Here is a 25,987-nt window from a genome sequence, read left to right on the forward strand (position 1 = left end):
AAAATTAGAATTTAAAGTGAATTTTGGGATTTTTTGTTTACAAGTTAAGAGGGTGTAATTTGAAGATTTGGAAGCCGACTTGGACCCTATTTTAGAATTTAATTAAATATTTGGACTTGTAGGGTTGTGGATATTTTGGATCTATCCATTGACTCGGGTTTTCCCAATATGGGCCCGGGTTGACTTTTCTGACTTTTGGAGATTTGATTAAAGATTGAAACTTTATTGTTTGGAATTGATTCCTATAACTTTGTTTGATGTTATTGTGTTGTATTTGGCTAGATTTAAGTCGTTTGGAGTTGGATTTGAATGAAAACACGGTTTGTTGTTGATTAAAGCTTGCCAGGTGTGGAGGTTAGTCTTCTATTCTATCCTTATAAGAGGGAATTCTCTCTATAGGTGATCTATTTGATACTTATTGCTTCATTTAGGAGCCACATATATGTGAGATGACGAGTGTATATGCATATCTAGGTTATGGCCATATCCGGTAAATGTTTGGCTTATGATTATGCCTTATTTGGACTATATGAACTCGTTATATAATTACGTGATGACTTGTAATTGTATCTTGGGAACATGCTTAAGTTTATGACTTGTCAAATTTAGCATATATAATTGTTTTGTCATATTGAGCTTCTTTGTGGAGCCGTAGTCATATACTTGTCTTATTGATTCATGATTTGGTAGTTAAATAGCTTATCTCATTCATGATAAATATTATAATAAGACCTTTGAATGATGAAATTACTTATTGAATTGTTGAGATGAATTGAATTATAAGATTAGCCATAGCCATCTTTTAGCCTTATGTACTTTTATCCGCATTTCTATTATTATAATTTGGTGCCTTTAATTATGTTGTCTCATACATATATCTATGAGTTTGAGAGTTAAATATTATGGGAAAATTGAGAATTTGGGCACCACAGATATTATGAGTGGATATTGGTTATTGATGATGTTGTGCGGATCAGATTGCATACCGTAACAGTATTATTAGGTGTGGATTGGGTAGCACTCTGCCACAAAAATATGTATGGATCGAGTGGCATACGATACTGAAATTGGTATTGATTTGGACACTCTGTTAGTGTCGGGTATATGGAGTTGTGAGCGTGCATTGGTAGCGTAGACTCATGCAATGGCTCTTACTTTTATCTCACTGTTATTTGGCGCATATCATGATTGTGAAAGATTTGAGATATCTGATACTATGTGCTATCTCTTATTTGAAAAGCATGTTTACATTCCAGTTTTATGTGCTTGTACTGGTAAACTTGATTGATAATATCATGCTTTATTCCATATGTTGTTATACCTCTTGTGATTATTAAGTTGTTAGTCGGTCCGACTATTGATCTCTCGCCGCTACTTATTCGAGGTTAAACTTAATATTTATTGAGTATTGTGGTTTTGTACTCATACTACACTTCTATATATTTTGTGCAGGTTCTGAGACTGGTATTTGTGGTACCCATTGAGCTGATTAGGAGTATTTAATTGGAGACTTCGTGGTGAGCTGTTATACTTGATCCGACTCGCAGCACATAGAATCCCCCTTTCCTACTTATTCATTTATGTTTATGTATTTTTTTTCCAAACATATGTTATCATTCAGGTGAAACTTGTTACTCTTAATTATTAGATGCTTGTGATATAGTGACACCGGATTTTGGAGGTTTGTTGGACAGTTGTGGTCGTATTTAGACCTTATCTTTGATTTTACAATTATGATGCTGAATTGGCATTTATTCCGCATTGTTATTTATATCATGAAATAATTAATGGCGTAATAATTAGATTCTACATTTGTTACTATATGTTAGGTTGCCTAACGAGAGTGAAATTTTGAGTCATGACATTCCTTTAAAGGGAATTCCCGAACCACCACTCCTTTTATTTCGCTTAATTCAATCTGTTAGTAGAAGTTTACCTGGTTTACATATATGTAAGTCTTGACCTTTGTTATTTGAACTGTTGTGGCATTTCTCTTACTTAGTAAAGAAGAACTGGTCAGCTTATGTACCTTTCCAACGACATGATTTCTGATTTTCACCGAAGTTAAGATTCAAGTCTCAATAAGCTTTACCTAGATTTACCTAGATTATCTAGCTAAATTTACCCGTGCTGCTATAATATTCGGCTAAATTTACCCCTATCTCTAGCAAACTTTTAAAAATACCTAGTTGAATGTACTCGAATCTTCTCTACCTTTTTACCCCCAAAAAACTGATAATATTGTACTGGACAAAGACATTTGACACCTTTATGTTCTAGTAATACCCATGATGCTTGCCATTTGCAAATTCTAAGATCAAGACTGCAGCCTACTTGTCATTCCAAAAAGTAGACCAACTAAAAATGATCTGCGCCCCTATTTGTTTTTCAAATCAAGAGCTTATTTTGCATGTCCATTAGTACCTTGATTATATTTGGTCACAACTACTTGTAGGGTTGAATCCTAGATTTACCACGCACTCCGGAAGATTGTAAACCAAATATATTGAGAGGCCTAACTGCATTATGTTATCTTAGGAGTGGATAACATGCTGTGTTCTTTTTGGTGCAATGTTTCATTTGGTCAATGGTTAGCTTAAGTTACTCTTAGCTTGTCAACAATATTCTTCTGTTTGTTTTCCAGCAAACGATGGGAAATAGTTTTACCCCAAACTATTTCTAGAGTGCCTTCCCTGCCATATCTTCTCAAATTTTCATCAGAATTCATTTTCCTCCAAACAGTTCCAGGTTGGAAGTTCTTGCCCTCACATTTCTTTGATTTATTCGTCTTGTAAGCAAAATGTTGGCATCATAGTTTCTTCCTTCAGTTACACAACGAAAGCAACACCATTTTAGTATAACATTGTCCAGTTCCACAAGACTTCCTAAAGTTTTTGCAGTTTGCCCAAGTACTTTACAGCAACTTAAAACAGAGTAACATTGCAATCAATTATAGCTATTAGAAGGAAGTAACTAGCGTCATTCCTTTCTAAACAATATCAATTGTTGAACAGCTGCATGAACTACAAACTAGCAGTTAAAAATAAGGAGTATTCCCGTTGCTTCTCTTGTTGCTTTATGTGGTCTGCCACATGTGCAATTACTCCAGCTCCAGCATTGTGAAACCATTCATTCTTTACCTGTTACCAGGAATAGTGATCAAATTAGATACAGATGGACAGGTTGGAACCTTAACATATTTGCCAGGACTTTACATGGATATTGTTATGGGCGAAGAAAGGCCAAAATGCTGAATGAAAGCTAACATCAACTTTCTTCCAACTTAACTGCTGCAAGCCACCTATCATTTCCTCTGTTCGAAAAAGAGTACTGAGATTCAGTGTGCCGCAAAATAAGCAGATGTAAGGGCTTTGAGATTCATTTTCAACTGTCAGAAACAGCTTCTTAGTAATATTACCTTCCATAATTTCATGGTATTCCAATGTGGTCTGTGCGCTGGGTGCATTTTGAGCTGCCTCCTTTGCTTTGGCTGCCTCGGGAGGGAAATGGGGACCTTCAGATGTAACGGCTGAACAATATTCCATATCTACAACATGCTTGTATCCATCCAAAGATCGCCGAGGTGGCTGCAAGTTTAAGAAATCTTTAGACTGGTAGAGAAACACATTCATCCTGTTATAATGAACTCCTAAAGGATTTTATCAGAAAAGTGTCTTCGATCTATTATGTTAGCAAAATTTTAACGGGAGCGGAAACTCGTTATCCGCACCTCGAAAAATTGGCCTTTAACTCTCATAGTCGCCACTCGAAAGCTTAGGCCTTACTTTCAATGTCACCCGATAGCCATGGTGACAACTTTTCCCCTGCGGAATGTCCTTCACAAACTGGAATTGCCAGGTCGACTGGCCAAGTGGGCAGTCGAAATGAGTGAATTTGACATCGAATATAAACCCAAGACTACGATCAAATCACAAGTTTTGGTCGACTTCGTCGCCGATTTCAGTCTCGGACTGCTACCTTTGGCCACCAAGAAAGCGGTCAAGAGTCATGTCCTCGGTTAGCTCAAGCTGCGTCATGTCCCGCCTGATCACCTCTCCCCAAGACTTCTTTGGCCTACCTCTACCCTTCCTCGTACCCCCCAAGGCCAACCTCTCACACCTCCTGACTGGGGCATCTGTGCTTCTCCTTTTAACATGCCCGAACCATCTTAGCCTCGCCTCTCGCATCTTTTTCTCCACATTAAAGCAACTAGGGTAATTCTTTAGTTGCTATACCAAGTAGAAACTAGCACCCAAGGGTGTGACCTAGTGGTTAATGAAGTAGGTGAGAATCATGAGGTTTTAGGTCCAAATTCCAGCGGAGGCAAAAAACACTAGGTGATTTCTTCCCATCTATCCAAGTCTTGGTGGATAGAGTTACCTGGTACCTGTTGCTAGTGGGAGGTGACAGGTATCCCGTGGAATTAGTCGAGGTGCGTGCAAGCTGGCTTGGACACCAGGGTTATAAAAAAAAAGACCAAGTAGAAACTAAAAGTACAACAAGGTAAAAGTTCCAGCAAGATTTGACCTCGGGTTAAGGATTTTAGAGCCCAATGTCCTAACCACTAGACGACAAATCTAAAGGTTGACCTACAATACTTGAATCTCTATCCACCACAGAGCTGCGGAAAGCATTAAAGAGGTTAGCATTTAAGTAAAATATGAAAATTACATTATGAGGTCTTGTTTATCATTAAATCATTTTCGCATCAGAAAGCCCACGAGAATAGAATCATACTATAGAATGCTAATACAAAAATTACCACTAAAGTTAACCAACTTAAGCCTCTAAGAGAAACACAGCTTGAACAGAAAGGAAACAAAGTTTGCATGACAGAAAGGAAAGCCCTTGTCTGAGTCATCAAAACCTCAGCACTCTGTGAGTGTTTCATGATTGCAAATAATCAATATGTCTATTTCAAAACATAATGAAAGCTTAAACTTTAGATCTGAACCTTGTTTAATTACTCTTTACCTGAAACAGTAGCTATACTTGACCTCACACCAATTTATCCAGACTAACTACCCGAATTCATAGTGCGATATTGTAGACATCTAATCAGAATGAATGATTATCTCCTTGAAAAATAATAGAGTATTTAATAATTATAAGATCACCTTGAAAAGTTCTGTCTCCCTTCTTATAGAGGATGTACGCCAACCAACCATATCTAGATTATGTCAAGAAATTAGTGCAATTACTGCAAGAGAACCAACCATATCTAGATTATGTCAAGAAATTAGTGCAATTACTGCAAGGGAAGTAAAATTAATAATAGAAACAAAAAAATTACTTTAGCCAAAAGAGAAAAAAGAAAGCTGATATATATATATATATATAATATAAAGGAAATATGAAGCTTGAGAAACTACAAGGAGATGCAAAGGATACGGTCATAAGAGACATTAGCATAAAGAACACGACATTTGAAAGCACCGAGGGCCGATCTGCAAGAAGGAAAAAACATGTGTAAGAAGCTTAAGGATGGAATAGGAAACTGCTGCTCGGGAATGGTAGAAAGATTTTTTGACTCACATAAATTTACCATCATCACAGTCGGATGCCATTCTAAGTAGCAGAGGTGGTTTGTTGGGCTTGCCCTCTGTGAGGAAGAGCTGACTACCAGTTCGACCAGCAAAAATGGGAGCAACTGGCGCTGCAAGTTTCTCTAATATAGGAACTCCCAGGAGAAATGGAAGCTAAAAAATAAAAGATAATCAACAGTCGGGATGTCAAGAGCCAACATAAATAATCACAAAGATTGTTCAAATCTTGCTGGAGTCATTATCTTACAGTTGGATTATATAAAAACACTTGCTGATGAATAAAACCTACCAATTACTTTCCCGGATTTGTATATCCTGTGACGCAAGGAGGGAAGATAACAGGACCCTAAAACATCACCCATTTGGGGTCTTTGTTGACCTAAAGAATTTATTGCAGATATGATAAGCTATTTAATTTTTTGTCTGTCATATTTCCTTCTTGAATAATACCAATAACTCAATTATATTGGTTACATACCATTTATATATTGCATAATAAGAGTCATCATTTATACTTTTGACATCCCTAAATGGCATCTACTTTCCTGAAACAAGGATAATTTCTAGTTTCTTTGGAGTACTTTTTAAATGTAAACTATTAATTTGTGCTTCTTTTGCCTTCCAATAAGAAATAAAATACATGAGTACTTCTTCGGTTTTTGTATCAAATAATGTAGTTACCAGCATTGATATAGAAATGGGCCTTAATGAAGACGGCAGTTAACTAAGGACAAGAAGATCAACACATCATAGTAGAAAATTATGGAAATGAGTGCCTATCACTTCTAATTCTTTGTACCAGCTGAAAGTGTACTCTAGAGTATTTCAATTTACGGAGAGGCCCTAGACAGAAATAAAATGGGAGTAACAAGTCTCTTTTGAATAATTTTCAAAAAACAATCGTGAAGATAAAGAAAACTTTAGTCTCTAAGGCTTTGGTCAAGTAGTAAGAGCACAAAACTATGTGTGGGTTAGGCACACGTTACGAGTTCGAATACCGTTGTCGACAAAATCATGGTATTTTAAGTGGAGAAGGATAGAGCAGTGGACCATTACCAACCGAGTTTCAAACCGTGCGGCAGCTGGCCCCGAGTTTTCTCAGTAATGAAAAGAAGTATCAAAGAAAACAATCAGCAAATGCTAACATGAGACTTGGATCTTTTTCTCCTAATACAATTGTTGCATTGACATTCTATTGGGTTAACTATCAAATTTGGGAACAAAAACGATTATATTTCTCCTGGGAAAGTACACAAACCTTAATTAACCATCAATATCTTTGTGCCTTATTCTAGAGATCATGAGGTACCCCAGCGAAAGAATATAATACCAAGATACTATTCCAAAAGTCAAAATTTTGCTTTAAAATGGAATACCACAAAATCTGTTGATTTACCTTGTCAAAGACTGAAGTTAGTTTCTTTTATGAGTTGTCAAAAGCTGATGTCAGTTTTCATTCCACAAGCACCAATTATTCATCATCAACGCTCATTTGGCGGAGGAAAGAACACAATAAAAGTAATGACTCACACCAACTTGTTTGGATTAAGGCTTTTAGTTATTGTTGTTACACTTGCATTAGATCCGCCATTTTGGCAGTTTAGCCTGATTAAGGGACTTATAGATCAGTATATTGGTAAGTATATATATGTGAGAATTAGAGAATCTCTAGTTTTGGAGAATCTTGATTTTCCATGGAATGTAAGCAAGGAACAAGTTGGATCCGAATTAAATATAATAGTTTAAGGGGATTCACATAGACGACCTAACTTCTTTTGGCTCAAGGCAGAGCTGATTGATTGAATGAAGCACCAACTACTCCATTTAAACATAGGATTACCCATGAAGAGGATTCCAGTCAAGATAAATAGATCAGGATAAGAACATTTGGTAAGGTGTTCTGGATAGATGTGCTAATAAACTAACCCATGGAAGAAACAATATTTCTCAATGGGGGCAGACTTACTCTCATTAAAAGTGTGCTACATGGTATGCCTACCTACCTACTGTCCATATTCTCAATGCCAGCAGCATTGGAGAAAAAAATGAATTCAATAAAAAATAGGTTTTTATGGGATGAAAATGAAGACGTGAAAAGAATTCATCTGGTCAAACGGCAGGTGGTTCTGAGGGATAAGAAGGGAGTGGAATGGGTGTAAGAAATCCGAAATTAAACAATAAAAGTTTGCTAGTTAAATGGCTTTGGAGGTATTACATGGAACGAAATGAAGTTTTGGAAGGAGCTGAAATGCTATTCATGGTAAAGAGGAAGGATGGAGAAATATTAAAAGGGGAGTCTGGAAGAACATAAGTAAGCTTTAGGGAGAATTTAATCAATTCACCAGATTGGGGGTGGATGATGGAATTAAAAATTAGATTCTGGACAGATTTGTGGGCTGGAGACGAGTACCTGAAGGATAAATTCCCTATTCTATTTAGCTGTTCAGCAAATAAAGAAGGTACACTTGCTGATTTTCGTCCTGGTTGGCAAATTGTTTTCAGAAGGAATTTAAATGACTGGGATATGGAGCTTTTCTGTTGGTTACTTCTGCAGTTGGAATCAGTCTGTATCGATCATGATAGAATGGACTCCTTGCTTTGGTTAGCAAGCAAAAACAAAAAGTTTTCAGTTAAAAACTGCTACAGACTGTTGATTAAGCAATCAGGACAGTGCAAAGCTTCTTGGCCCTGGAAGATGATATGGAAAACAAAAGCTCCTGTCATGGTAGCTTGCTTTGGGCGGATAACAGCTTGCAGGGCATGTTTAACTCAGAATAACTTGCAGAAGAGGGGGTTTTTTTCTATGCAGCAGATGCTATCTATGTCAAGAAAATCAGGAACCAGTTGACATCTTTTTCCCCATTGCAGTTTTGCAAGACAATGTTGAGATTTTTTTCTAACCATTAGAGGTATTGCTTGGGATTGCTACATAATCTGCAGTGAGGTCCTACCTCTCTTTCTCTTCAAACTCTCTCTCTCTCTCTCTTTTTGAACTCTCTAACGACTCTTTCTCCGCCAGTGACCAACCCAGCGCCGGCGACCACCATCCCCAGCAGGTAGGCACCTTCTCTCTCCTCTCTCTCTCTCTCCTCTCTCTCCTCTTCTCTTCCTTCTTTTTCTTTTCTTTTTTTTCTTCTCCCTGAGCTGTTGTTTCACCACCGGTGACCAACCCAGCGACGGCGACAAACATCCCACCCCTTCTCTCTCCTCTCTCCTCTCTCCATCTCTCTCTCCTTCTCCCTCTCCTTGTGTGTGTGTTGTGTGTTTGCATTTGTGTACAGTGAACAGGGCCGGCTGAACCAGGACTATTCCGGCGAGATCCAGCCACGCGTCGGCGCGTGAGCAACCATGCAGTCAGATTTCCGGCAAGATTTTCCCTCTTTGGTGGTCGCCTCCTCAAATCGACCTAACCCACCCAAGTTCCTGCCAGTTCCGGCGAGATACAGTCATTCTGGTCAGTTTTCCGATGAGCTCCATTGTTTCCGTCGACCTCCATCCAAGTGTTCTCTACTGTAATTCCTCCTGCCCAAGGAGTGGCAACATCGTCTTGACGCCTCCGACTACAATCCAGGTTCTATCTTTCTTGATTTGCTTTATTCTGTTTCGCTCATTCGTATTTGCTTTCCTGTCCTTTAATATCGATGCTTGTATTTAGTCCCACTTGCCTTTCTTTAACTCTAGAATCGCCGTTTATTTTTTGTCATTTTTAGTAAACCCCTAATTAGTTTACACCTGTTGTAGTGACTCTGATGAACGATGGTATATTAAGGTCATTCCTCGGTTGAGGCTGGGGGTGAGGGTCAGGGGTGGCAAGTGGGTTAAGGGAGCCTCTAGAAAGAGAGTTGGGTCTTGGAATATAGGGACATTGACGGGAAGTCTATAGAGTTGGTGAAAATTCTCAAGAAAAGGAGGATCCATATAGCTTAAGTCCAGGAAACCAAATGGGTACGGATTAAGACACGGGATGTGGACGGGTTTAAATTGTGGTACTCATGAGGCTCGAGGAATAGGAATGGAGCAGGCATTTTAGTTGATAAGAAACTCAGGGAGCAGGTGGTAGAGGTTAAGAGGGTTAACAACAGGATGATGGGGATTAAGCCAGTCGTTGGAGAGCTTACTTTAAACATAATTAGTGTTTACACGCCTCAAGCGAGATTGGGAGAGGAGGCCAAGAAGCATTTTGGGAGGATTTGGATGAGGTTGTGATCGGTATACCGCTCACTGAGAAGCTATTCATAGGAGGAGATTTTGATGGCCACATCGGGACAACTTTAGGGGGTTATAACGTTGTGCATGGTGGTTTTGGTTTTGGGGATAGAAACGAATGAGGAGTCTCGCTTTTGGATTTTGCGGAAACTTTTGAGTTTGTGACAGCTAATTGGAAAGTGAGGAAGAAAGAGATGTAGAAATAGAAACAGCTTCCGAAATGAAGGGGACTAAACAGGAACAAGAGGGATCCACTGAAGAAGATCCTTATCCTTCTCCTTCCCTTTTTTCGGAAGAAAGGTGGGATCCGGACAAAATCGATGAAACGGAAGAAATCCGAGTGAATGGAAAGGACAAAATAAAGGATAAATTCCACTCTCACCTTACAGAGACAGGCTATAATAATATTAATACTAGTAATAGTCCAATTTATGATTATGAGGATTCTTATCTGAATAATAATAACACGGGGAATACAGAAATTTTTAAATTGCAACTGCTTGATAAAAAAAATGAAAATAAAGACCTCTTCTGGTTTCAACAGCCTCTTGTGAGTCTTCTTTTCGATTATAATCGATGGAATCGACCATTTCGCTACATAAAGAATAATCGATTTGAACAGGCCATAAGAACGGAAATGTCACAATATTTTTTTAACACATGTAAAAGTGATGGAAAACAAAGAATATCTTTTACATACCCGCCAAGTTTATCAACTTTTTGGAAAATGATAAAAAGAAGGATACCCCTATTGTCACTCCAAAAAACACTCCCTAATGAACTGGACAATCAGTGGATTTCTACCAACAAAGAAAAAAGTAATAATTTGAATAAGGAATTTTTAAATCGGATGCGTATGTGAAGTTAGTAGAGGACAAGACGAAGAAGATAAGCGGACGCATAGGAAGAGGTACAAGGCGGCGAAGTTAGCTGTTACGACGGCAAAAACGGATGTGTTTGAATGCTTATATGAAGAACTTGAGGACAAAGGCGAGGGTAAGAAGCAGTACAGGCTAGCTAAGGCGAGAGAAAGAAGGGTCGGAAACCTAGAACAAGCGAAGTGCATCAAAGACGAGGATGGCAAAGGATTGGCGGAAGAGGCACACATTGGACGTAGATGGCAAACATATTTCCATAGACTCTTGAACGAAGAAAGGGACATGAACATCGTGCTGGGTGATCTGGAGCACTCCGAGAGTAGTCAGGGTTGTGGGTATTGTAGGCGTGTAAAGGTTGAGGAGGTTGAGGGGGCTATGCGTAAGATGAGCAGGGAAAGAGCGGCCGAGCCAAACGAGATCCTGGTAGAATTATGGAAGAGCCTAGGGTTTGGAGTGGGCTCACTGGGTTGTTTAATGTCATTTTTAGGATGGCAAAAATGCCCGAGGAATTAAGGTGGAGAACAATGATTCCCTTGTACAAGAACAAGGCTGATATTCAAAATTGCAATAACAATAGGGGTGTCAAGCTACTAAACTACACTATGAAAGTTTGGGAGAGGGTGGTAGAGATAAGGGTGAGGAAGGGTGTGTCTATTTCGGAGAACCAGTTCGGATTCATTGCGAGGCGATCAACTACAGAAGCCATTCATCTTGTTAGGAGATTGATGAAGCAGTATAGGGAGAGGAAGAGGGACTTACATAAGGTGTTCATCGACCTAGAAAAAACATATGACAAAGTCCCAAGGGAGGTTCTGTGGAGATGTTTGGAGGCTAGAGGTATACGGGTAGCATACACTAGGACGATTAAGCACATGTACGATGAAGCCAAGACCTAGTAAGGACAGTGGGAGGAGACTCAGAACACTTCCGAGTCGTGATGGGGTTGCAGTAGGGATCAGCGGTCAGCTCGTTCTTATGTGCCTTGGTGATGGATAAGTTGACGCAACACATTCAAGGGGAGATGTCGTGGTGTATGTTATTTACAGTTGACATAGTACTAATTGACGAGATATGATTAGGAAAGAAGATATTTGGGACAAGGTGAAAGTAACCTCTATGGTGGACAAGATGCGGGAAACGAAGCTGAGATGGTTCAAGCATGTGAAGAGGAGATGCACAAATGCCGTGGTGAAGAGGTGTGGGAGGTTGGCTATGGTGGGTCCAAGTAGAGGTAGAAGCAGGCCGAAGAAGTATTGGGGTGAGGTGATTAGGCAGGACAAAGCACATCTTCAGCTTACCGAGGACATAGCCCTTGATAGGAAGGTGTGGAAGTCGAGGATTAGGGTAGTAGGTTTGTAGGTAGTCGAGCATTTTTCACACCTTTTTATTTAGCAACTGCTGTCCCGCTTCACTTACCGACCGATGAAAGGAAAGAGTGGGGTCAGCCATCGACAAAGGAATATCGAACTCTACCCATGTGAGGCCTCGTAGCCATGGAGAACTATAGAATCGGAAGGTTATATTAGAACATCGGTGGAAAGGTTTTCATACGTATAATTTTTTTCCATACCCATAGTACTAGTATTATTTTCGTATTCCTTATTCTTACACTTTTATTAGAACCTGTTGTTTCTTTTGCTTCGATTATCTTATTTTTCTGGCTGTTGTTACTGCTTTTCTTTCCATGGCATGGCTTCTCCACTACCGTATCTCTTTTTCAAAATTATTGTGTTTATGCTTTCCTTGAGCCGAGGATATATCGGAAACAGCCTCTCTACCTTTACAAAGTAGAGGTAAGGTATGCGTACACACTAGCTTCCCTAGACCCCACTTGTAGGATTACACTGAGTATGTTGTTGTAGAGGTATTGCTTGGGTGATGCCTCAAAATGTGAAGGGATTAATGGAAAGTTGGCAGCAACAGGTGGTTCCTAAAAAGCAGATATGGAGGACTGTTCCATTGTGCATTTGCTGGACTATATGGCTGGAGCCTGGAGGGGAACAAGGCTTGTTCTGAATGGCAGAGAATTCTTAATTCCTAGAACTAAAAATAGATGCTTACAAAACTTGTATTTCTGGTGTAAAAGTAGCCTTCTAGTAAGTCTAAATCAATATATGGATTTTATAGATCTCTTAGGAAGGAGAATGTAATAGCTGCATGTTCTGTACTTTGCTTTTGTGCTTTCTTTTGACCATCTTGGTACGATTCAATAAAACCTTTACCTTATAAAAAAAAATGAATCAGGATAAGAACAAAGCCAGTATATGATTAAATGTGTAAAGACAACTGAAAATCATATATTGATGATTTGATGAAATTCGAAAACAGGAACTCTTTTAACACTCAATTTTCCAATAAACTTTATTATATGCCCCACAAAAAATTTCCGAAGAAGGATTTACCACGGTAAAAAGTCGAGTAACTTCTCAAGGATATATTACCACAAATACCATCCAAAGAAATCACATTTACCAAAAACCTTGTAATAAGAAAGAACCACAATTAGCATCATAGACATTCAACAGATGGCAACATGAGAACTAACCTGCTTTTTCCCTCTCACACCAAGATGTGGCGTTGCCAAGGTGATAAAATTGATTGGTTCCAGCCCAGCAATTAAGCCTTTATTTGAGAAGCATGTCATTTTGAAGTTTGCGTTAGTTGAAGCGACCACATCATCAGAAGGGTCACTATGCTTGGTTGATGTATAAAGAACACCAGCAGCATATCTTGCAATCAATCCACCTAGAGAATGAGCTAGAAAGGAAATCTTCTTTAGGCTATCTCGCTTCTTTACAACCAGCATGACCTGTTCATAATTAGTTGTGACATATATAAAAGGCAAATCATTCAGCAATCACAAGGTAAAATCCGACAACTTTAAAATAGGCATCTAACTTCTGAGAAGCATGGAATGGAAAAATTTATGATTTCAAATCAGAGAAGTGTACTTGGAAACAATTTGACCATTCAGTTTTTTTTTAAAAGAAAATTATGATAAGGAATGCAGATTGAACACTTCCATCAAGAAAATCAAGAAAGAACTTTTTATTTAAAAATGAAGGTGATAATCCAATTCGCATAACTAGTGGTGCATTAATAAAAGTTCACTGCTAATTCGAAGAAGTAGGCAGAGAGAAGGTCTTTTTACTAGTATTCAAAGAACCATTTGAGATCAGACGAAAGGAGAAAAAATATTCAGATAACTTGGAAAATTCGATAGTACAATATATCATCTGGGTCTGTTTCTTTCAGTTCTTATAAATATGTGAATAGGGTCATATCCGCCACCACAGAACTGCTAGAAAAGTCTCCGCATTATGCCATATTTGTATCCCGCTTAGGAGGCCGAGCTTCCTGGATAGCAGCTACCAGGTCAGATTACATCCATTTTCAGTTATCTATTATGATGGATAAAATATACCTCTAGAAACTCCGTCTATGTGCAAGCACAATTGGTTCCAAGCTTGAATGAAGGAGGAGGGAGAGAGTAGGTTGATGGCCAATGAAAAAGTAGTCTAAATAATAGTAAACATCTGAATACTCAAGAATGCTAGAATAGAGCAAAAATGAGTACAAACGATTCATATAGCGAGCCCAACAAGGTTGGGACTAAGGGAAGTTGATTGCTTGATTGATTGAGTATACCCCTATATTTGCTTATTTGCACCAGACTTGGACCCAACTTACACCATGACACTGTGTAGTACTAATATCACAAGCACAACTAAGTCCATGCACCACCTCTTTTACTCACTTCATCTGCTAGTCTTTTCCCAGCTCCATCAATCCCGGAGAAGGTTTTAGTGAAAGTGTTACATGAACTTGCTGCAAAGAAAAGAAGGAAGAAAAAGGGTCAACTGGCAATCCCAACTGGTTAACTTTTGGTTCATCATTTAACATATGTTCAAGTTCTAAGATCAGGCTTCAAATTCATAATTATTTCATGAAGAAGAAACCACATTCAACTGAAACTATAGTTTAGTCACCGTTACCAATTCCAACGGTTCATTTCATAAGAATTCATGTCCCGTTAGAACTAAATTGGTCGCTCTTAATTGTCTTCTTCTCCCTCTTCCATACTCTCTCCTCTTCTTTTCTCCAATTAAAAAGGAGAAGGAGAAGCTATTTTTTATAATGGTAGTGTCACACCTAGCTTGCGACCTTGCGTGCACCTTAACTATTCCATATGATACCTGCTACCTCCCACTAACAGAGGTACTATATAACTCGGCCCACCAATTAGGTAGATGGAGAAAAATCACCTAAAGTTTCTTGACTCTTGTTAGAATATAGTTATGTAAATAGGAAAAATAATCCTAATCCCATATGTATTAGGAGTAGGACATGTTATGTATATATATATAGGGCTCATTGTATCGTGTTTAACATATGTGAATAATATCAATCATATTTTCTCCCGTGTATTCTCACATGGTATCAGAGCAGCAGTGAGAAAATATCCGGGAAAGTCGCCGTGCTTCAATTCCGGCAACCTTTTTAGGGCTGTTTTTCGTCAAACCAATTTACATCGTTGTTATGCAAAAAACCAACACCACCACAAGGTCCCCCAACCCCCTGTGACCAAACCCCAACAAACACCTCCGCCGGCAGCCGTCTCACGTGCCTCCACGCGCCGATCAGAAGGTTTTTTTTTCGGCGAGATCTACTCTACGCGCCGGCGCGTGGAGCACTTTCTGGGCAGTTTTTGACTTCGTTCCTTCAGAGCAGTTGGATCGCCCTCAAATTCCGACCCTATCCATATTTTTATTTTTTAATTCTGACCACTTTGAGTTTTTCCGGCGACTACACTGATTTTTTCCGGTAGCTACAGTAATTTTCCGGCAAAAACAGTGATTCCTTCATCTGTTTCAGCGAGTTGTCAGTTGATTATTTCTGTTATTTGGTGATAATCCAACGATGTCTTTGGGAGTCGATGCTTTCGGGTCTAAAAAACTCGGGTTCTGGCAGTTCCGGGGTTCTGGCAGTTCCGGTGTTATGATTACCTAAGAACCTTTAATGGGAGGTTCAAACTACTTAGCTTGGGCTTCGCCTGTCGAGTTGTGGTGTAAAGGTCAAGGAGTTCAAGATCATTTAACAAAAAAGGATAGCGAAGGTGATGAAAAGGCCAAAACACTGTGGGAGAAGGTCGATGCTCAGTTATGTAGTATCCTGTGGCGATTTATTGATTCCAAGTTGATGCCCTTGTTCCGTCCATTTCAGACATGTTATTTAGTTTGGAAAAAGGCTCGTAATTTATACACTAATGACATCTCGTTTCTATGATGTAATATCGCGAATGACAAGCTTGAAGAAACAGGAATTGGATATGTCTACTTACTTGGGACAAGTACAGGCAGTCATGGAAGAACTTGAGACATTGATGCCAGTTTCTGCTAGTATTGAAAAGCAACAAAAGCAACGACAGAAGATGTTTCTAGTTCTTACACTCACTGGACTCCCTAATGACCTTGATTCAGTATGTGACCAGATTTTGGCTAGTCCGACTGTCCCCACAGTTGATGAATTATTCTCTCGATTACTTCGCCTTGCTGCAGCACCAAGTCACCCAGTGAGCTCATCACAGACACTTGACTCATCTGTCCTCGTATCCCAGTCAGTGGACAATCGGGCATCTCATACTATGGAGAATAGACGAGGAGGAGGTCGTTTTGGAAGATCTAGACCCAAGTGCTCTTATTGTCATAAAATTGGACACACCCGTGACGTGTGATATTCTTTACATGGTCGCCCAACCAAAAATGCTTATGTTGCTCAGACTGAGACTACAAGTAACCAGGGATTTTCTTTATCTGAAGGAGAGTATAATGAGTTCCTTCAGTATCGAGCAAGCAAGCAGACATCTCCACAAGTAGCCTCTGTTGCTCAGACTGATACTTCTGTTGTTGGTAATTCTTTTGCTTGTATTTCCCAGTCTAGTACTCTTGGACAATGGGTTGTGGACTCCGCCGCTTCCGATTATATCTCTGGTAATAAATCACTTTTGTCAAATATTGCGTATTCACAGTCTCTTCCCCCTGTTACTTTAGCCAATGGGTCTCAAACCAAAGCAAAAGGAGTTGGACAAACGAATCCCCTACCCTCTGTCATTCTAGATTTCGTTCTCTATGTCTCTGGCTGTCCTTTTAATCTTGCATCTGTTAGTCGTTTGACTCGTGCCCTCCATTGTGGTATATATTTTATTGATGATTCCTTTATTATGCAGGATCGCAATACAGGGCAGACGATTGGAACAGGACTTGAATCAGAAAGCCTTTACTACCTTAAGTCACTCAATTCCTCCAAGGCATGTCTAGTTACAGATCCTCCGGACCTAATTCACAGACGTTTAGGACATCCAAGCTTATCCAAGCTTCAGAAAATGGTGCCTAGTTTGTCTGGTTTATCTACATTAGAGTGTGAGTCATGTCAGCTCGGGAAACATACCCGAGCCTCCTTTCCTCGTAGTATTGAGAGTCATGCAGAGTCTGTTTTTTCTTTAGTTCATTCTGATATATGGGGTCCTAGTAGAGTCAGTTCAACCTTGGGATTTCGTTATTTTGTTAGTTTCATTGATGATCATTCAAGATGTACTTGGATTTTCTTAATGAAAGATAGTTCTGAGTTGTTTTCTATATTCCAGAATTTTTGTGCTGATTAAAAATCAATTTGGTGTTTCTATTCGCACTTTTCGCAGTGATAATGCCTTAGAATATTTATCCTCTCAATTTCAGCAGTTTATGACTACTCAAGGAATTATTCATCAGACCTCTTGTCCTTATACCCCTCGGCAAAATGGGGTTGCAGAGAGAAAGAATAGGCACATCATTGAGACTGCTCGCACACTTCTCATTGAATCTCATGTTCCATTGCGTTTTTGGGGCGATGCAGTTCTCACAGCTTGTTATTTAGTTAATCGGATGCCTTCCTCTCCCATCCAGAATCAGCTACCGTATGCAGTATTGTTTCTCCAATCACCCTTATACTCTGTTCCCCCTCGTGTTTTTGGGAGCACTTGTTTCGTTCATAACTTAACCCCTGGGAAAGATAAGTTAGCTCCTCGTGCTCTCAAGTGTGTCTTCCTTGGTTATTCTCGTGTTCAGAAGGGATATCTTGTTACTCACTTGATCTTCATAGGTACTTTATGTCCTCTGACGCCACATTTTTTGAGTCTAAACTTTTCTTTACCTCTTCTGACCATTTTGACCACCTTGATATATCTGAGGTCTTACCTATACCGACCTTTAAGGAGTCTACTATAGCTCCTCATTCACCTTCCGCCACAGAAATCTTACCCGAGTCTACTATAGCTCCTCATTCACCTTCCGCTACAGAAGTTTTACCCATTCCAATCGTTGAGGAGTCTAGTGTGGCCCCTCCTAGACTCCCTGCCATAGGAACACCACTCTTGACACATCATCGTCGTCCGCACCCAGCATCAGGCCCAGCTGATTCACGTTATGCACCTGACCCTGCTCCTACTGTGGACTTGTCTCTTCCTAGTACACCGATTGCACTTCGGAAAGGTATATGGACCACTCTTAATCCTAATCTCCATTATGTCGGTTTGAGTTATCATCGTTTGTCATCACCATATTATGTTTTTCTATCTTTTTTGTCCTCTGTTTCCATCCCTAAGTCTACAGGTGAAGCATTGTCTCATCCGGGATGGCGACAGGCTATGATTGACGAGATGTCTGCTTTACATATGAGTGGTACTTGGGAGCTCGTCCCTCTTCCTTCAGGTAAATCTACTGTTGGTTGCCGTTGGGTGTATGCAGTCAAGGTTGGTCCGGATGGTAAGGTTGTTCGTCTTAAGGCTCGTCTTGTTGCCAAGGGATATACTCAGATATTTGGGCTCGATTACAGTGATGCCTTCTCTCCCGTGGCTAAGATAGCATCAGTCCGCCTTTTTCTATCCATGGCTATTGTTCGTCATTGGCCCCTCTACCAGCTGGACATTAAGAATGTTTTTTTACACGGTGACCTTGAGGATGAAGTTTATATGGAGCAACCACCTAGGTTTGTTGCTCAGGGGGGAGTCTCGTGGCCTTGCATGTCGCTTGTGCCGGTCACTTTATGGTCTAAAGCAATCTCCTCGAGCCTGGTTTGCTAAGTTCAGCACAGTTATCCAGGAATTTGGCATGATTCGGAGTGAAGCTGATCACTCTGTATTCTATCGGCATTCTACTTCGAGTCTCTGTATTTATCTGGTGGTCTATGTTGACGACATTGTTATTACCGGCAATGACCAGGATGGTATTACTAAATTGAAGCAACATCTCTTTCAACACTTTCAGATTAAGGATCTGGGTAAACTAAAGTATTTTCTGGGTATTGAGGTCGCTCAGTCTAGCTCAGGTATTGTGATCTTACAACGAAAGTATGCCTTAGATATTCTTGAGGAGACAGGAATGACAGGTTGTAGACCTGTTGACACTCCGATGGATCCGAATTCTAAACTTCTGCCAGGACAGGGGAGCCTCTTAGCGATCCTGCAAGATATAGACGGTTGGTTGGTAAATTAAATTACCTTACAGTGACAAGACCTGACATTTCCTTTTCTGTGAGTGTTGTGAGTCAGTTTATGGATTCTCCGTGTGATAGTCATTGGGATGTAGTTGTTCGCATTCTTCGGTATATAAAATCAGCTCCAGGCAAAGGTTTATTGTTTGAGGATCGAGGCCATGAGCAGATCGTTGGATACTCCGATGCTGATTGGGCAGGATCACCTTCTGATAGACGTTCTACGTCTGGATATTGTGTCTTAGTAGGAGGAAATTTGGTGTCCTGGAAGAGCAAGAAACAGAATGTGGTTGTTCGGTCTAGTGCAAAAGCAGAATATCGAGCGATGGCTATGGCGACATGTGAGCTAATTTGGATCAAACAGTTGCTCAAGGAGTTGAAATTTGGTGAGATTAGTCAGATGGGACTTGTGTGTGATAATCAAGCTGCTCCTCATATTGCGTCAAATCCAGTGTTCCATGAGAGAACTGAACACATTGAGATTGACTGTCACTTTGTCAGATAAAAGATACTCTCGGGAGATATTGCTACAAAGTTTGTGAAGTCGAATGATCAGCTTGCAGATATTTTCACCAAGTCCCTCACTGGTCCTCGTATTAACTACATATGTAACAAGCTCGGTACATATGATTTATATGCACCAGCTTGAGGGGGAGTGTTAGAATATAGTTATGTAAATAGGAAAAATAGTCCTAATCCCATATGTATTAGGAGTAGGACATGTTATGTATATATATATAGGGGTCATTGTATCATGTTTAACATATGTGAATAATATCAATCATATTTTCTCCCGTATATTCTCACAACTCTACTGGGACATGAACACTATTCTCCCAAAAGTATAACTGAAATTTTCCCACTGATCTGGTTCTACATTAGGGTAGGTTGTCTACATCACACCCCTTGGGGCACGGTTCTTGCCCGGACACTACGTTTATGAGGGATACTTTGTGCACCGGGCTGCCCTTTATATGGTTCTGCGTTGGAGAAAAATATCCATATCCTGTTTAACAGGTAACTCCTACAATGCAATTCAATCTTCCTCGACCACAAGGACAAGAAGAATAGAGGAAAGAAGACGATGCAGAAATTACTTATCCTTCCTTGCTGAATGAGCTAAAGTTTCTTTTCAAAAGGGATGCAAAGATGTAAAGAATTGGATTCTATGCATAGGATATATAGCTAATCTCGTTTATCGTTCCTTAGTAAAATAATAGTTAGAGAGAAGCATAAAGCTTACTTTGTTGTTAATTGTCGCAATGACTTCATCTTGTATTCAGACGGGAAAACGAGGGCGATGGAAAAGCGCCTATGTTTAATAGACAATAACTTACTAAGCTGTCAGAGTGTGATTCTCTATACCAGAATATAAGTACAGTGTTCGGACCCAGAACTTTCTTCCTGACAAATCAAATAATCATTTCATTTAAAATGCATTAAGATGGTTCCAAATGTTGAAATGTTAAGCATCGAGCTTCCAAAATGTATTGGAGTTAAATATTCTGGTTTACACAGCTTGTAAATTTTGGCAGCTTGTATTCATAATATTCTCATGTGATGGAAGCAAGAGCTTTTTGGCACTTCAGTATCTCAGAGTAGAGTGCAATTGAAGCAAGAAAATCAAAACTATTAAGCAAAAGCAAGAAAGTATGACATTAGACAATTTGGACAGAAAGCTATACCATAGATCACAAAGTTTCTTCCCAACTGCTTTTTAAGCTCTGCTTGTGCATACGTCCAATCACTTGGGCTGCATCCCATGCAAACAACATGACAAGCTAGTTGAGTGCCAGATGCTACTATAAGATCTATGCACGAGATCAGCAATTAGCATAGTACCCATTAAAATATCAGCTACAATATCATCGACAACCTGATGAATTGAGGTAATTGTACATCCACCTTTAGAAGCTTGACTCATGAATACTACAAAAGCATTTTCACCCAAAATAGATAAAGGTGATGCATGTCACCCATGGAGAAGCAAGGAGAGAAGGCTCAGATAGAACTTCATGCTCCTTCGGAATTCGGGAATTCGGGAAAAAGTAAAACATGTTGTATAATGAAAAAAAGACAACTTGAAACCAAACCTAGTAATTAGTATACCAACAGCAAAAAACACAATAATCAAGTACAGTCAAACCTCTCTATAACGGTGTCGTTGTCCGAAAAGTTTTTGGTTGCAATAACGAAATGTTGTACTAGAGAATATATAATATAACATCACGTAAAAAATCGGTTCCAAAGAAAACTTGACCGTCATAGCGAAATGTTTTTATAGAGGATAGTTGTTATAGAGAGGTCTGACTGTACTCATTTGTTATCCGATTGCAAAGATATTTCTCCCTGCTGATACTTTCTCTTCAGCAATATAGAATGACAAAGATTGGGCCTGACCAAAGTAAAAAATATTGCTATCAAACAAACCAATTAAGAGATATGTATGAGAGATAAGAACCATTAATAACTGTTACTGCATTCAAGACTTCACACCTTCTATCAGTTATGTAGAAGATACATGCATTATTACCTCTTGAAACTTATTCTTAGGTTCTACCACATGCACCCTATAAATGCTAATGCTTTCTGTTTGCAGAAGGATAACATCAATTAAGCCCGAACGTATGCTTGGATGAACATGGAAACAGGTGACACACTAGTTTGTTTAACTTTTATCCTACGCATTTGCCATCTCAAATTGTTGATATCAACAGTGACTCATTCATTATTCACTTTCTATTTTTCTCTTTTGATCCTTCTTTTAAGTACTCTTTTATACTTCAATTAGAAAGTAGATATAGGTATGCTACCCTCATTGGGTGAGCAAAGAATTTGCCTACCTTGCCAAGATGCCATGAACAAGAACAAGAAGATGCTCAGGCTTATCCTCCATGTCCAACAACCAACTTGGTGACAAAACACTTCTTTCAGTTGAACTCATCACCTGGGCTCTAAGGCTTCGATTTCTCCAAAAACTATTTATGCCTGCTGAAAGGGCGGGTAACTTTCTCAAAACTGTAGAAAAACAATTTGCAAAAAAAAAGAAAAGAAAGAGAGAATGCAATACTATCCAAAACATCTGTAGCATAAACAAAGATGTGGAGGTTGCAAAAGAGCATATTGCCATCATATCTGAATTATGATATAGAAAGTTAATATTCCAAATTCATAAAATAAGCAGGGGCAAACTGTTGCAACTTGACGCTCATTATTTTCCAAAGGACACCACAAACACATAAGACTTCAAACGTTGACATCACCCTTTATATCAAGCAACCTACCCAAAGTAGAGGAGGAAGCTAGCTGTAGGTACATATCGCTGACACCTGAAAGCACATAACGAGCAATATAGAACTGCCTAAAGCAGATTTCAGTATATCAGTAAGTCCCTGAAGCAGCTTCAACTCTTATCATTTAGCAGATATCCACACAACCTGCATAGGAGGATGAGCTGGAAGCAAGCTACAGCACCGACAAGTGGAAGGACACCACAAGCAACATGGCATTGACTAAAGTAGAGTACCAGAGTTCATTTCCATTTATTTAGAACGTAGCATTATCATTACATGCTAGAGCCAAATGATCGAGTTCCCAGAGCAATTTCAATCCTCACATATCAGCGGACATGCTCATAAATTATTTCTTGACAAACTACACACTAACATAGGGGGAGTGAATTATAAAAGCACTATCTATGCGTCACAATGAACCAGAAATATCCTGAATTAGTTGCTGTGGCATTTGATGGCTCTAAGTGCTACACGTCAAGGTTTGCCTACAGATTAAAGAAGTTAATTGTCTTATGGATTGTAATAGACGCACGAAGGCATTATTTACAGCCTACTGATTTTACAGCAAAGACCAATCATTTTAGTTTGAGAAACTTCAATGGCAATAAGATCACCACTAAACCATAGTAGAAGGGTTTCACTAAACTATGGATTCGAGCTATGAAATACATTACAAGGGAGGAGTGGACTATTCATCTACTGATGCTCTATCTCACAGGCATGCAGAACTTAATTAATGCAGCAACATATCTCAATTACAACCTACTTGGACACAGGAGGTTCTAGCTAGATATGAAGGTGATGTGGACACGACTAATAGCTTGTTTGGCCAAACTGCAAAAATAAGCTTATTTTGAGAAATGCTTTTTCTCAAAAGTGCTTTTCTCAAAAGTACTTTTGGTTAGAAGCAGTTTGTGTTTGGCTAATTAATTTGTAAAACACTTCTGAGCAGCAATTAGTGTTTAGCCAAGCTTTTAAAAACTGCTTCTTAGTGTATTTTTCTCAAAAGTGTTTTTCAAAAAAGTGCTTTTGGAGAGAAGCTACTTTTTTCTGATTCTCCAAAACCATTCCGGTTTCTCCTCAAAAGCACTTTTTTTTCTTCCAAAAGTTTGGCCAAACACTTCAACTTTGGAAAAATAGCACTTTTTTGGAAAAAAAAGTGCTTCTAGGATCGGAGAAGCTTGACCAAACAGGCTAAGTCATAGTTGCAGTCAATAATATTAACCCGCATGCAATCCTTGACTTTGCAGAAATGAATGTTAAAACGTAGATTGGCAGCACTTGTAAGCTTGGAGGACAGCTACTTAGTGCTACACACCCCTCATCTCTTAGGGTTGGGGTCATTCAAGGATCCTTGCTAGTCAACATATGATGACAGGTGTGTTCTACTGGCCTTCAATGTTGACTGATATTAAGAAGTAGATACAAGATTGTTGATATGTTCCTTAAATTTCACTTGTATCCCTAGCTTATGCTTCATAAGGTTTGGACGAACATTGCCACGAAGGGCTCCTGAATCTGCGAGTATGGATACTTTTTTGTGGTAGTGAATAGATATAGTAACTACGTTCATTTCCTCCCATTGTCAGGTCCTTCCACTGCTCAGCAAGTGAGCAGGCCATTTTTAGAAAATATCTACAAGTTACATGGTTCCCCCAGATAGTATCGTGACTGACCAAGACAAGATATTTCTTAGCATATTTTGGAAAGGGTTGTTTTAAGGCACCACAGACCGAAATTCTCTTTAGTTCAACCTATCATCCACGAACCAGTAGACAAACAGGGAGACTGTACAAATGGTTAGTGGTGCAAATGGTTGTCCTAGGCTGACTATGGTATAACACCAGCTTCGTCCAACCCTGCAAATGACCCCATTTAGGGTGCTCTATGGAATTGACCCACCCAAGTTTACTTTTAGAGTTTTTCTTACAGAATAAGGTTATAATGATATACCAGCTACTCCAAGCAAAGGTAGTTGATATTGAAGGTCCCAAAAGACAACCTAAAGAATAAGGCATAGAGTCAAATGAAGAACTACACAGCTACTCCAAGCAAAGGTAGTTGCAGCCAAGGGTACCGCCTAGCGATCAATGAAGCTAGGATGAAGACCATGAGAGACCAAGGTCTGAATTCCAGCAGAGGCAAAATGGTTGAGTGATTTCTTCTCATCTACCTAAATCGTGGCCCCTGATGGAATAGTTGAGGTGTACGAAAGCTTCTTGGCAATAATAAGACAAATTAAAACAGATATGTATTTCTGGTTTATCGCTTTCAACTTATAGATGACGAGTTGAATGTTTCAGCCTCAACAGAATATCTGCACATATCTGCTCAAGGCACAGAATTCAAAACAAAGATCTCATTTGTATTTAGTATTACAGTGTTAATCCATATATCGGTTGCTTCAGCCTTCAAGCACTAACCAATTTACTAATAGAATGAATTTTAAAGGAATCATTACTGCATCCAATTAATGATCAAACTAAAATGCATAAGCGTGGCCAAACAAACACCTCATGTTAGCATTCATTTGAGCAAGCACAAATTTCAATTAGAATTTGATATAAGCTGTAAAAGGAGGGAAAATAATTTACCAGAAACGATGACAAAGTTCTTCCAATTAAAGGACGCCGATGAAGAACAACAGTACGGGTAAGAGAAGGAATATGGATTGGAACATAAGAAGGAATTGTTATTGGAATGAGAATGGTGCTTAAATCGAGGCAAATAATGATCATGAAATATTGGTGCCAATGACGCCATAAATAGGAGTTAGTGATTTGCCCGTCAAACTCGCTGGCACCCTAAGCTTGTTGCTTGTTATGTCAGCATCTCTCCCATTCTTTTCTTACTATATATTATCCATTTATATCCTCCATGCCCACGCCCACGCCCACGCCTATGGATATTTTAAAGAATAGATATTGAGGCATCCGCCATTTTTAGGAGATTTCTACTCCTCCTTTATCTTGGGGCAACGAACTGAAAGGCTGCTTGAGATGTGCATATAAATAAGCTAAAGATTTGACTTATCTACACTTGATTTTTATCTTTAAATGTAATTTAATATGTTCTAATAAATTTCATGTTTTATTAAGACAGACATTCAAGGTGCGTTTGTAGGGGAAGAAGCTTGTTCCGTGTCTATTGCCTCGTTAAAACTTGAAATAAAATAAAACCCACTGAAAAAAAAAAAAGAGTACACATATCTAACAATACGACTTTTTGATTGTATCGTTAAAAACCTTGCAAGGAAAATCCAGTGGGACAAAACCTTTTAAGGGAAAAAGGGTACAACTCGTATTAACTCCCTCTGATGAGAACATCAATTCACATCCTTAAGCGTTCGCATCCCAATCTTGTGCACTAGCTTCTTGAAGGTTGATGTTGGCAGAGATTTGGTGAATAAATCAGTCATATTAACTCCAATGAATATGTTGCACCTTGAAAATCATTATTATCACATTATCATGGTTATAGTTATAGCAACTACAAATATGCACAAATTGCACCTCGGAATGGGGATTTGACGGTCTCA

General features: G+C 39.2%; 1 protein-coding gene across 2 annotated transcripts; it reads right to left on the reverse strand.

Annotated features, from left to right (window-relative positions):
• Positions 1-2,828: 2,828 nt before the first annotated feature.
• LOC104225071 (uncharacterized) lies at positions 2,829-25,481 on the reverse strand. 2 transcript variants are annotated; one of them, XM_070168383.1, is made up of 11 exons: positions 25,044-25,481; positions 22,000-22,147; positions 20,842-20,909; positions 14,388-14,458; positions 13,176-13,439; positions 5,536-5,699; positions 5,392-5,447; positions 5,118-5,170; positions 3,419-3,587; positions 3,216-3,313; positions 2,829-3,140 (listed from the first exon to the last, which is right to left on the reverse strand). In XM_070168383.1, the coding sequence occupies exons 1-11, from the start codon at positions 25,210-25,212 to the stop codon at positions 3,024-3,026; spliced, it is 1,377 nt and encodes a 458-aa protein (XP_070024484.1). In that variant the 5' UTR covers positions 25,213-25,481; the 3' UTR covers positions 2,829-3,023. The 2 variants fall into 2 exon arrangements, with proteins under 2 accessions (XP_070024484.1, XP_070024485.1); XM_070168384.1 differs by having other exon boundaries at positions 22,000-22,144; positions 25,044-25,470.
• Positions 25,482-25,987: the final 506 nt, after the last annotated feature.

Source organism: Nicotiana sylvestris, chromosome 2, assembly GCF_000393655.2.
Source record: "Nicotiana sylvestris chromosome 2, ASM39365v2, whole genome shotgun sequence".
NCBI classification, from domain to species: domain Eukaryota; kingdom Viridiplantae; phylum Streptophyta; class Magnoliopsida; order Solanales; family Solanaceae; genus Nicotiana; species Nicotiana sylvestris.

Excerpts from the sequence above, each read along its gene's own strand:
- LOC104225071 (XM_070168383.1), bottom strand. The coding sequence starts at position 25,212 with ATGGCGTCATTGGCACCAATATTTCATGATCATTATTTGCCTCGATTT. Across the intron at positions 3,588-5,117 it reads GGGAGACAGAACTTTTCAAG|CCACCTCGGCGATCTTTGGA; the intron begins GTGATCTTATAA and ends TTAAACTTGCAG. Across the intron at positions 3,314-3,418 it reads ATACCATGAAATTATGGAAG|AGGAAATGATAGGTGGCTTG; the intron begins GTAATATTACTA and ends TTTTTCGAACAG.